Source organism: Sorex fumeus, unplaced genomic scaffold (genome assembly GCF_029834395.1).
Source record: "Sorex fumeus unplaced genomic scaffold, SorFum_2.1 ptg000063l, whole genome shotgun sequence".
Classification (NCBI taxonomy): Eukaryota; Metazoa; Chordata; class Mammalia; order Eulipotyphla; family Soricidae; genus Sorex; species Sorex fumeus.
The window spans coordinates 27,948,236-27,961,817 of NW_026606120.1; the positions used below are offsets into that span (position 1 = coordinate 27,948,236).

The 13,582-nt window shown below is 37.7% G+C and overlaps 1 protein-coding gene across 1 annotated transcript in view; it reads right to left on the bottom strand.

Annotated features, from left to right (window-relative positions):
• Window positions 1-13,582, bottom strand: part of LOC130034972 (contactin-associated protein-like 3) — a 201,278-nt gene that overhangs the window by 122,798 nt on the left and 64,898 nt on the right. Inside the window, exons 5-7 of the mRNA XM_056126469.1 lie at window positions 5,679-5,882; window positions 4,968-5,152; window positions 2,825-2,968 (exon numbers count right to left, since the gene is read on the bottom strand). Coding sequence (XP_055982444.1) covers window positions 2,825-2,968; window positions 4,968-5,152; window positions 5,679-5,882 — 533 coding nt within the window. The remainder of the gene's footprint in view (window positions 1-2,824; window positions 2,969-4,967; window positions 5,153-5,678; window positions 5,883-13,582) is intronic.

Consider the following 13,582-nt stretch of genomic DNA (forward strand, 5'->3'; position numbering starts at 1 on the left):
CCTCTCGGAGAGCCTGGCAAGCTACCGAGAGTATTGGATATGCTAAACACAGTAACAAAAAAGTCTCCAATGGAGATGTTACTGGGCCCGCTCGAGCAAATCGAAGATCAATGGGAGGGCCTTTACCTTACCTTTTAATGCAAATCAAATTAAAGAACCAGGATGTACTAGTTTGAATATTTAAAGGGCTATAGAGGCCCTTTAAATGATCAAGACCATCGTGAATTGTATATTGTTATTCAAAACTGGAAAGCAAAACTTACCCCTTTTAAAAATTTACTATCAACACCAAAAGCAGATATCTAATTCATTCAGAATTTGCTAATGTGGCTTATTAAATGACTGGGCAATTCTCTTAGAAACTAAATGATAAAAAGAAATCTTCTAAATTCTAATAACAGAGGCTGAAAATCCTAGCAAAAGCTACAGTTATAATTTGTTTTTGTTTCAGTAATTATAAAAACACACTACAATTTGTCTTTCACCGCAGGGTATGTACAAGACAAATTTTGAAACAGAGCTACAAACAACACAAAATCTAGCATAAACCACAGAAAGTAGTTTTGGAATACACATCCAACTGCAAACTGAATGGCAAATTGAGATATTTAATCCCCAAAAATCTTCACCCTTGTCCCCCACATTGCATGACAAAAATAGGTTAGCTAATTTTGTCACAATGATAAAATGACGTGTTCATTTATAACATAGCATTAACAAAATTTAAAAACATTATAAAAATTATCATTTTCCAGGCAATTCGGATACTGTTTTCTAACAAAAGATAACTGGGGTTTATTTTATTTTAAACTTCCAAAGCCTAAAATGATTTAGCAAGCAATGTAGTACAGTTAGTTAGAAGAGCACACAATTCAGTCAGAAAGCCTCGATTTGAAATTCCACATTTTCTGTGCAACCTTACACAGGTTAATTAATATCTTGGGAATAACATCAGATTCTTTTTCTATCTGCACAACTGAAATATTATCTAAAAACATTTGTCATTTGAAAGATGAATGTCAGGATGGCAGACTCTCAAATATATGATCACTTAATCTTTAATAAAGGAGCAAGAAATGTGAAGTGGAACAAGGAAAGCCTCTTCAACAAGTGGTGCTGGGAAAACTGGATATCTATCTGCAATAAAAAGGAACTCTGACCTCTGTCTAACACCAGGCACAAAAGTCATATCAAAGAGGATTAAAGACTTCAATATCAGAGTCAAATCCATAAGGTACCTGGAGGAAAATGTAGGCAGAACTGTCCATAACAATGAAGCTAAAAGCTTCTTTAAGGATAAAACACCACTGAACAAGCAAGTGGAAACAAATATAAACAAATGGAATTTCATTATACTAAGAAGTTTCTGCACCTCAAAATAAACAGTGACCAAAATACAGAGAGAACCCAAGGAATGAGAGAGAATATTTACCCAATACCCATCTAATAGGTATTTAATACCCAGAATATACAAGTCACTAGTTGAATTGTAGAAGAAAAACTCTTCCAACTCCATCAAAAAATGGGGAGAAGAAATTAACAGAAGCTCCCTCAAGACAAGTACAAATGGCCAAAAGACATATGAAAAATACTCTACATCACTAATCATCAGGGAGATGCAAATCAAAACAACTATAGATATCATCTCACACCACAAAGACTGGACTACAACAAAAAGAACCAAGAACAACCAGTGCTGGCGTGGATGTGCGAGAAAAGAACTCTTTTCTTGTTGGCGGGAAGGTTGGCTGGTCAACCTTTTTGGAGAACAATATGGGTATTCCTTCAAAAAGTAGAAATTGAGCTTCCATATGACCCCTCAACATCTTTCTGGGAATATATCTCGAGGGTGCAAAAAAGCACAGTAGAAATGACATCTGCGCATGTATATTCATTGCAGCAATGTTCATAATAGCCAGATCTGGAAACAACCTGAGTGCAGGAGAACAGATGACAGGTTAAAGAAACTTTGGTACATCTACACAATGGAATACTATGCAGCTGTTAAGAGAAATGAAGTCATGAAATGTGCTTATATGTGGATGGTCATGGATAGTATCATGTTAAATGAAATGAGTCAGAAAGAGAGAGACAGGCTTAGAATGACTGCACTAATTTGTGGAATACAAAATAACAGAATATGAATCTGATATCCAAGGACAGTGGACACTAGGGTCATGAATATTGCTCCATAATTGGAAGCCTGCCTCATTAGATGGGGGAGAATGTAGCCGGAATAGAGAAGGGATCACTAATTCTATGGTGGTTGGAGAGATCGAACGCGATGGGAGATGTGTACTGAAAGTGGATAAAGGACCAAACATGATAGCCTCTCATTAGCTATATTGAAAACCATAATGCCCCAAAGTAGAGAGAGATTATGGGGAAAACTGTCTGCCATAGAGGCAGGGGAAGGTCTGGGATGTGTGTGCTTGGGATACTGAGGACATTGCTGGTCGAAAATGTGCACTAGTGGAGGGATGGGTGTTCAATCATTGTATGACTGAAACTCAAATATGAAAACTTTGTAACTGTATCTCACAATGATTCAATTTTTAAAAAAGTAAAATAAAACATCAAAAAGTGCTTCACCTAAAAAAAAAGAAAATAGACACTACATTATCGTCTTTCAATGATGATAATTTAACAATGTTATGAAATTATGAATTTGTCTTTATATACATAACAGAAACCAAACATTAACAAAAAATTTATTTATAACTTGTACCTTCCCAGCTTCTAGAAGAAGTATATTTTAAAAAGCAAATCAATAAAAAAAATTGTGTTTCCTTTTCTCTTGAACTCATATATAGATTTTTCTCACCATGATGAGGATTTGTGGGCTTTTTCTCTTGGATAATTCAATGACATCTACTTCATTATAATAGAGATTTTCAAGACAGCCATTAAAGTTTTTACGTGGTAACACCATTGATTTTCTATGCTCGGGGACCCCTCCAAAGCTAATCTTAGAAAGAAGAAAAATGACATAAATAACACTATTTAATGAGTTTCTTATCTGCCTAAAATATTTCTGAGGAACAGGAAAACCATCTAATTTATCTGGCATTAATGATCATGTTAAGTATATGATCAGATTTATAGATGATTCAGATTTACATATCTCCATTTGTCATATTTAAATAGTATGTTTAATACTCTTACAATTATCTTCTCCTATGGCACTATAATTTTCATTGATGGATAATAATTTATCTTTATTTCCATATAAGCCTAGATTAGTCTAATAAGTGACCTACCATAGTTGCATCCTACTTTATTAATCTTTCAAGTGACATATTTGAGAATACTGGATTTTGCCAATATTTGAGTTAGAATAATATACATTTAATAATTATGCTGAAATCATTAATACCAAATAACTTTTGAAATGTTCTACATTGTTAGCTGCATTGTGGAATTACTGATTTTAAGAGTGGATTTGGCAATGTACTGAAATTTGCATTAGGTCTTTAAAAATTGCATGAGATAATGTTTTATAAAATTAAGTCACACTAAATTACAAAGTTACACATAGTTGAGTTTCAGACATACAGTGTTCCAACACCAATCATTTCACAAATGTTAATTTCTCTCCACCGGTGTCCCCAGTTTCTGTTTCAACACTCAACCTGCAACTTTGACAGGCAAAATTGATTGTTGCAGTTTGTATCTCATACTTTCACTGGTTCTTGTTGACTCTGTGGTTCAGATATATAGATAAAACAGAGCTCCACACCACCACTATGTCCAAGGAGTCCCCGACTCCTATTTCCTTCTGTCCACCTCTTATTTCTGTACCTTGCTTTCTTTACTCCCGTAACCTTCTCAGTTTTATAATCTAGGAACAGGGTAACCTGAGAGTTATTTGAACTAAATGGGTGCATTATTTAAAAGAAATCAAATTTTGGCACAAAAGAATTACTTCTCCAAATTATCTCTGTTTCTAATCTGCTTAAGATTGCCCTACAACTCAAAGTATCTTCAAAACCTAAAACTAGAAGTAAAGTAAAGTAAAGTAAAGTAAAGTAAAGTAAAGTAAAGTAAAGGCCCTCCCATTGTTCATCGATTTGCTCGAGCGGGCCCAGTAACGTCTCCATTGGAGATTTTGTTGTTACTGTGTTTGGCGTATTGAATACATCTTGGGGAGCTTGCCAGGCTCTGCCGTGCGGGCAAGATACTCTCGGTAGCTTGCCGGGCTCTCCGAGAGGGGCGGAGGAATTAAACTCTGGTCAGCCATGTTGGCTGCATGCAAGGCAAACACCCTACCACTGTGCTATCGCTCCAGCCCCAAACTAGATGTAATATAAAAGAAAGTTCCAAACTTTGTAAAATGTTGATGTCATATCGAAAGTGTTTCATCTACTTATTCCCTAGATGTAATGACCACTTAATCCCATGTGAGAGTAACAATAGTAAGGGACAATCCATCACAATAGCATAGAAATGAATTCCCTACATTCTTGTGTATCATCAACCACAAGAAATATTTCACTGTGATTCCCAACTCGTAAGAAACACTTTTTCTGTACACAGTGGTACATTTTCTAATAGGTAATAATGTATTTTATTAAGGAATAACAGACATCTCACATTATATTATTCTCAACTATTATATTAGTCATAGAATAAAAAAAATTACTGTACACAGTGGTACATTCTCTAGCATGTAATTATGTATTTTATTAAGGCATAATTGAAATATCACATTAAATTATTCTCAGGTTAACACCATGATTTAATGGTGACATATGATAAGAAATGATCAGATGATCACAGTAAATCTCTTTGCTATCCATCACCATCTCTAGAAGGTAAAAAGGGAAAGTAGAGAGAATACTGAACCTATGGTGAAGAGCATGGTGCCATAAGATTGAATGTTTAAAGAATAAATGTTAATATTCTTATAAATCCTGATATTTACATTTAAAAAGTACATCCAATATATTAGAAAGTGATTTTCACACCTCATAATCAAGATCCAAATAGTCAGGCTCTCCCTTAGCCTGGAAGTGATGTGTGTGTCTGTCCACAGTGAAGTTGACATGAGTGCGGAGGAGCTCAATAAGGACACAATGCCAGTGCTGGTCATCTAGCAGGCTGCCCAGAGTGAGGACCTCCTGGACATCAGAGGAGGGTGAGTTAGAATCTCCTAAAAAGAGAGAAATGGTAAATGAACAATTTCGTCCTGTTCATACTATTGAGGTTTAGCACTTCTCACAATTACACTTTCCTTCTGTCCCAAGGACTGGTGAACTGGTGAAACTATTCTAGGCATGAAGCCAATTTTCTTCATATTTTGAGTAATTCTATTTCATTTGTCCTATAATTATGATTCATATCATTTTCTTGTCTTTACAATAATGGTAGATAGCATGTTGAACATATAAAATAATCATTTTATAGAATAATCAAGTTTATAAAACTTTTTTCATAAAAGCATATTCAAGATACATTGTTGTTGCCTTTTCAAGATACACACTCAGTTATAGGATAATCCATGCACCTAGAAAGTCCTGGCTTACACCCTTGGACCATAATACTAGTTTATAGGTTATTTCTTCCACTTTCAATAGTGTCCTGGTTTTAGGATAAATTAATCATTTAGTCGTCAAAAATTAGACATAAAATTTTATCTAACTAATTTAAATTCCCCAAAGTATTTCCCATAGATTTACCTGAGTTAAGAAATAAGACAAGTTTTCCTTTAACTAACTCAAGTGTGATATATTTGCCATTTTGTCCTTCTCTGTACAACAGAATCCCATCATTTTGCCTGCTCTTAAATTTCAAAGAAATCACATCTTTTGTTGAGCTCATGTATTTCTGCTTAAATGTATACAATAAGTTACTTCTCCCATCAAAGTTAATCATCTCGGATCCTACAACAGAAAACATTAACATGTTACTGAAGTATAATATATTTTATCAATTAGTTGAAATGTGTAAGTCAACACACAAATAGAATATCTCTGGTCTGTTTAACATAGTAAAAAACTACACTGTCAATTTTCTCTGTGCACCAAAAAGAACAATACTTGGACTCAATTCTTTGCCTCTTTTGACATTTCTCCGAAAAGGCATCTTCTCAGAAATTCCATATGTTTACATTGGTCTATTTTCATTCTGTGAACACAGTGATTATAGAGAGATGTTGAAGACAATCTCTCACAAGGAAAGTCTTTTCTTATATTTTATGGTCAGTGAATATTGTTTCACTGAAATGCTATATTTTTTACATACTGACAAAAGATATTACTAAAATTCAATGTAAATGAGTTCAATTTTAAATCAGTAGTTTTAATTTTAATTCCTATAGAGCAAACACTCCCATATACTTTTGCTAAGAATAAGTGTCATAGGACTTTACATTAGATTTACAAAACTCCTCTGAGCTCTTAGTAAAGGATCCTCAGTCATCTAGAAAGCATATCTATTCTGCATAGTACTTCAAGAAAACATGAAAGCCATTCTACTAGGTGTCTTATTACTGTGATGTGACAATTTCTTCTCTACTTTCTGACAGTGTCTTATCTTTCTGACAGGGTCACTTGCATTCAATTTATATTTAAAAGTTTCATCACTAATATAAAAACAACCTCAGTCAAACTAGTATTAAACTGGTTTTAATCCTGTCCTGTTCTCCCGTTTTTCATCGATTTGCTCGAGCGGGCCCAGTAACGTCTCCATTGGAGATTTTGTTGTTACTGTGTCTGGCATATTGAATACGTCACGGGGAGCTTGCCAGGCTCTGCCGTGCGGGCAAGATACTCTCGGCAGCTTGTCGGGCTCTCCGAGAGAGGCAGAGGAATCGAACTTGGGTTGTCCATGTTGGCGACGTGCAAGGCAAACGTCCTACCACTGTGCTATCGCTCCAGCCCAAACTGGTTTTAATATATAGCAATATATATAGAAGAATTAATATCATCCCCACTCTCATATTTCACAACTAAAAAGTCATAAAAATACACTTGTGTAATAAATGAAAGTATAAGAAAAGATGAAACTGATATCTTTCAATCTAACTTTTATAAAAAAGTGTAGTTTAAGAACAGAGAGACAATCCAGGGGGCAGGGCATTAAACTTACATGTGTCTGACCCAGGTCAATCCCTAGTACCCCATCTGATTCTATGAGATCTACTAGGCATGATCCCTGAGCATAAATCCAGGAGTAAGCCTAAGCACTGAGCCAGGAGTAAGCCTTGAGCACTGCCATGAGAGGCACTTCCACAACCCCCCCCCCAAACAAAGTGCGGCTAATATATACTTGATATGCATCTCATTAAGTTTAACTAAACAATTTAAAGTAATCCCTTTATGTTTAAAACTCAAGTGTATAGTAAAGAGACAGTACAGCAGATGGAGACCTTACATTGCAAGCAGACATCCCAGATTCAACTCTTGGCACTGCATATGGTCCCCAGAGCATTGACTGGAGTGATCCCTGAGTCCATACTCAGGAGTAAGCCTTGACCATAGCTAGTTGTTATTCTCAAACCAAATAATAATAATAACAATAATAATAGATCAAATAAATCAACCATTTCATGTAACTACCCCTTAAAAAATTGAGAAGTTTGAAGACAAAAAATTGATGAAGCCAGAATAAATTTTAAAGCTATTACATTTAGACAATATCATTTTCCTCCATGTACATTGCTGAAAGGCAAAAGTAACAAACTTTTTTTAGTGGATTAGGAATTTTAGTTTGATAAATAACTCTTTTAAAGAGTCCTCCTACTTTATTGTCAGCTCTTAGTTACACAGGAAATCAGAATGTTAACAAGGCGTTTGGCATACATCTCTCACAACACTCAGGGAAAATGTCCTAAAAGAGAATCCAACGTTGAAGTAGGGCAGGCACTACTAGTAAACATGTCTGTGATTATTCAAAAGTGAGATCAGTTACCTATATTGTAAAAGAAACTTCTCCCAATTTCAGGATAATGTCAAGGAAAATCTGTATAAGTGGGTTAAGACTATGACTACTCACTAGAATTAGTTCCCAGAAGCCACTCTTTAGGGATGGTGTTATGGGAGCTTTTCTGGAGAAGTCCTCACATATGCCAAAGACCACACACCCACGCCACTGATTTCTCTGCCAGAAGTATCTGCCACCACAAAATCCCTCAGCACCTTTACAGCAACATGAGATGTGGGTGTCTTGGAAGAGGAGCAAACCAGAGCTGTATGCTCTCTTGATAATAGTCAATAGTTCTATCCTGGGGGACAATGAGACTTAGGTGAGTGAATTCAGGATTCAGTCTAAATCCATCTAAAACTTGCACATTTTGTTTTGCTGGTCAGTGTAATGGAGAGAGGGGGAGTGAATTTGCTCAGTCCACTTGTAGGAAGAGGTTGCAGGGTGCTCCATGCTTTCACACTCACACTTTCTCCACTGTAGCTGTGCCTTCCTAACCCTGGCTGGCAGGTCTTGGTCAGCCTGCAGAGTTGGGTGAGGTCAGGCAGCACTGTCCTTAAAGTGGAGCTGGACTCTGGCAACTGCTTCATGCTTTTGATCCCATTGTGGAAAACAGCCCAGAATAATTTTGATCAGATAATATTTGTCATAAGATTTTCTGTTGGTCCTATTGTTTGTTTGTTTGGGGAGGTAATTAGGCACCATCCAGCATGCTCCGGGATTACTCCTGGAGGTGCTTAGACCATACACAGTGCCAAGGACCAAACCAGGTGGGCTCCAGGCAAGTAAAGTACCTTAATGACTGTATTATCTCTTCAGCCTCCTCTATCTTTGTAATAATAATGTCACTTTTCTTTGAATTAGATATGCTGGTGTGTTAATGCAAAGTGTTGAGACCATCCCAAAATCTCTGACTGGATGTATCTGATGATGGACCTGGGAATTTGCTGTTATCATACATTCTCTAATTAATAAAATTTTATAAATATATTTTGAAAACTGCTGCTCTGAAACGTAATTTTATTAACTGTGGTTGCAATCCCATAGGGAATCATGTAACTGAACGTGGGGATAATAAAAAACTGGCAACAGTAAAAGATTTCTGAATGCACAATTACTAAAAAAATAGTTCAAGGGCTAGAGAGATAGTACAGAAGTTAAGTACTTGCCTCACTTGCAATAAACCCATATTCAATCTTTCCCGAGCACAGAGCACCTTGGATCCACCAGGTGTGACCTAAAACCCTTCCCTAAATTCATTGAAAATCTATGACACAATCATAACTGGGATGCTTTTTAATACCTTTGTCTTAAATTTTATTATTTTCATATAGAAAGTCATGGACTTTTGCATGTTAATTTTGTAGCCTGTCACTTTACCATACATATCAACTGTTTCCAGGAGCATTTGTAGAAAAATATACAATTGTTTTACGTAGATTTAAATTTAAAGTTTTTTGTAGATTAAATTTAACTTTTTTGTAAATTTAAAGTTTTTTAAATAAAAATCATGACATCTGCAAAGAATGGAAGTTTGACTTCTTCCTTTTCAATCTAAAAATTTTTAAAAAAGATATTTTCCTTACCTAATTGCTATGGCAAGTGTTTCCAATACTAATTTGAATAATATGTGGTGAGAATGGGCAAACTTTGTGTTTTATTTTTAAGGAAAAGGACTTTGATTTCTTCCCAAATGGTTATAATATTTGTTTTTGCAATTCATTCAAAATAAAACCCATAATGACCCTCAGGTATTTCTGGCTGTGGTTGCTTGCATTGCATGTCTTGAAAGAAGATGGAGTGTGGGCAGAGAAAAATGTAGGAATATGTGCTCTAAAGCACATACATTACACTTTATGGAACATTCTACCCAGGTACAAAAGCTGTAGAAAATGATAAAGACACAAAATTATAATATAAGCGAAACCAAAGCACTACAGTTACCAGGGCTTAAGCTTGGAGAGGCTCCAGGTCAGAGAGAAAAAAGGAAGACATCAGGCAGAGCCCAACAGACTCCTAGTGCACATGAGACAGAGTTGAGTCTGCTGAGAGACTGAAGCACCTGGAATGCATCAGCAGAGTACAGAGAAGAGAGAGGCAGAGAATGCAAGTGACTGAGAAGCAACATTTCTAAAGCTTTCAGAAAAGCATGGATCAGTGCATGCCTTGGGGCTGGGCAAAGAACCACTGACATGTGAATGGGAAACAGGATTGACACACACAAGGACTAGTAGCCGTTCTATTACTCACCCAGAAATCTCAATACCCATGTAATTGGGTGGAGTGCTCAAGATGGTCTTACTGAGGACTGGGGAATAATTAACTCTACACCAAACACTGAACTGACTGGGAATAACAACTTTTTAAAAGAAACACTTAAGGGGATCAAATTCTTTTTTTTTTTAATTTCGTTGAATCACCGTGAGACAGTTACAAGCTTTCAAGTTTGGTTACAATCACACAATGATCAAACACCCATCCCTCCACCAGCTCACATTCCCCGCCACCAATATCCCTGGTATGCTCCCCCTTTCTCACCCTTCCCCTGCCTCCACGGCAGACAATATTCCCCATAATGTCTCTCTACTTTTGGGCATTATGGTTTGCAATACAGACACTGAGAGGTAATCATGTTTGGTCCTTTATCTACTTTCTGCACACATCTCTCATCCCAACTGGTTCCTCAAGACATGAGGATCAAATTCTTAACATTCTAAGACATCATCCAAATATATATTTGAATGAAGTTCAAAAATATTACAATGCAAAAACATTAAACAAAACAAAAGTAAAAGTCTTATCTTTAACCAATATTTACAAGCATACATGGAAACTGAAAAGAATGACCCACAGTGATGACAAAAAAATCAGTAAAAATTCACATAGAACTGATGCATGTTAGAAAAACAAAAAAAATGATGATGAACACTATAAACTTTTTATATTTCCAAAAGTTAAGCAGACTCAAGATGCCAAAAAAACCCTACAATATCCTTGAAGAAAAATACAAAATGGAAAGAATGCCAGAGGAGATCAATGAACTTGAAAATTAATAGCAATATATTAAACTGTAACCAAGAGGAAAAATAATAATACAAGAACAGAAACAGGGCTGTGAAGAATTGTGAAATAAACAAAGTCAAGGAATAAAATACATAAATACATATATATATGTTTGTATGTATACATATTTCATCTGATATATGGTATTTGCAATTGAGTCCCTTAAAAAGAAAAAGAGAAAACTGAAGAAAGATATAAAGTTGAATATTTTAATACCCACTAACTCTAAAGACAACAAGTAGAAGAAAACAAAAAAATATATGCCATGAACAAATTTCTTGGCCCTTAAAATCTCTGGGGAGGATGACTTGGAGTGTAGCAAAGGGAGAATAAAAGGTGGTAGAGGTTTTATTTTGGGTCACAACTAGCAGTTCTCAGGGTTTACTCTTGACTGAACTCAAGGATCACATCTGGAAGGGTTGGGGGATCATACGCATCCCGGGAATTGAACCTGGGTCAGCCTCATGCAAGGTAAGCACCCTACCTGCTGTGCTGTTGTTTGGGCCTCAGTAAATTATAGTATTTTAAAACAAAATTTTTGATGCATTGAAGCTATCAGTATACGTGACATAGTACAATCTGATTTTGCTTGTTCACCTACATTATATAGGGTGTGTACTATGTCTTTCAGTATTTACTTTCAGTGAAATACCTAGTGGTGCTAATTTATAAACTTGTTTGCTTGTTTTTCCTTTTTAAAAAATACCATCACTGGGAAAGAAATTATACAGGGTGAAGACATGCGCCTTGCATGAGGCCAACCCCAGTTTATTTTGGGGTACCACATGGTCCCCTGGGAAATACCAGGTGCAACTCTAGGTGAGCCCCATGCACCAGGCAGGTGATTAAGAATAAATCAGGGAGTAATTACATAATGAATTTACTAGATGTTAGATAAAACTGCACTGAACAATATCTACTATATATTAAAATAGGAGTGGGACAATTTTCATATTATTTTAGAGTTAATTATATTTCAAAATTGTTAATTTCCATTCCTACTATAAATACACTATCAGATTATATGGTTGGAGATGAGAGGAGCATTTTTATTAGATAAAAATCTATCTTCTCGGCCCCCCAGCGCCATCTTTGAAGCGTTCAGTCTAAGAGAAGGACCACATGGAGGGTGCGGGAACCACAGATCCCGGAGGGAAAAAAAAAAAACAGGTTCCAAAAAGAGCCGAGATCACCGGCAAGTTCCAGATGGAGTAGGTGCCGCATCCCGCCTCCCCCAGATGGAACCCCGGTGACCAGAAGCCTCTACAAACACAGCTCGAGTATGCGGGAACGAGGACTTTTTCTCAAATCTGCCAGACTACACCTCCCAGGTAACCTGATTCCGGAAGTCACGCCCACAGCCCGCCCCCCAGCACCATCTTTGAAGCGTTCAGTCTAAGAGAAGGACCACATGGAGGGAGCGGGAACCACAGATCCCGGAGGGAAAAAAAAAAAAAACAGGTTCCAAAAAGAGCCGAGATCACCGGCAAGTTCCAGATGGAGTAGGTGCCGCATCCCGCCTCCCCCAGATGGAACCCCGGTGACCAGAAGCCTCTACAAACACAGCTCGAGTATGCGGGAATGAGGATTTTTTCTCAAATCTGCCGGACTACACCTCCCAGGTAACCTCTGATTCCGGAAGTCGCGCCCACAGCCTGCCCCCCAGCGCCATCTTTGAAGTGTTCAGTCTAAGAGAAGGACCACATGGAGGGTGCAGGAACCACAGATCCCGGAGGAAAAAAAAAAAAACAGGTTCCGAAAAGAGCCGAGATCACCGGCAATTTCCAGATGGAGTAGGTGCCGCATCCCGCCTCCCCCAGATGGAACCCCGGTGACCAGAAGCCTCTACAAACACAGCTCGAGTATGCGGGAAAGAGGACATTTTCTCAAATCTGCCGGACTACACCTCCCAGGTAACCTCTGATTCCGGAAGTCGCGCCCACAGCCCACCCCCCAGCGCCATCTTTGAAGCGTTCAGTCTAAGAGAAGGACCACATGGAGGGAGCGGGAACCACAGATCCCGGAGGAAAAAAAAAAAAACAGGTTCCAAAAAGAGCTGAGATCACCGGCAAGTTCCAGATGGAGTAGGTGCCGCATCCCGCCTGCCCCAGATGGAACCCCGGTGACCAGAAGCCTCTACAAACACAGCTCGAGTATGCGGGAACGAGGACTTTTTCTCAAATCTGCCAGACTACACCTCCCAGGTAACCTTTGATTCCGGAAGTCACGCCCACAGCCCGCCCCCCAGCGCCATCTTTGAAGTGTTCAGTCTAAGAGAAGGACCACATGGAGGGTGCGGGAACCACAGATCCCAGAGGGAAAAAAAAATCAGGTTCCAAAAAGAGCCGAGATCACCTGCAAGTTCCAGATGGAGTAGGTGCCGCATCCTGCCTCCCCCAGATGGAACATCTCTCTATATACAAAGTGATCAATGAGAAGTAAACCACCCAATCTTTCTCCCTGAAAATCAGAGTTAAGTTTGGAGCACGGCCACAGCCCCAGAAACACAAGGACTTAATGCAGAACCCAGCAGCTTAGAGCAGAAAAGTGAATGGACGATGCGTTAACCCAGGCCATCATTTCTGCCCAGAGGGGA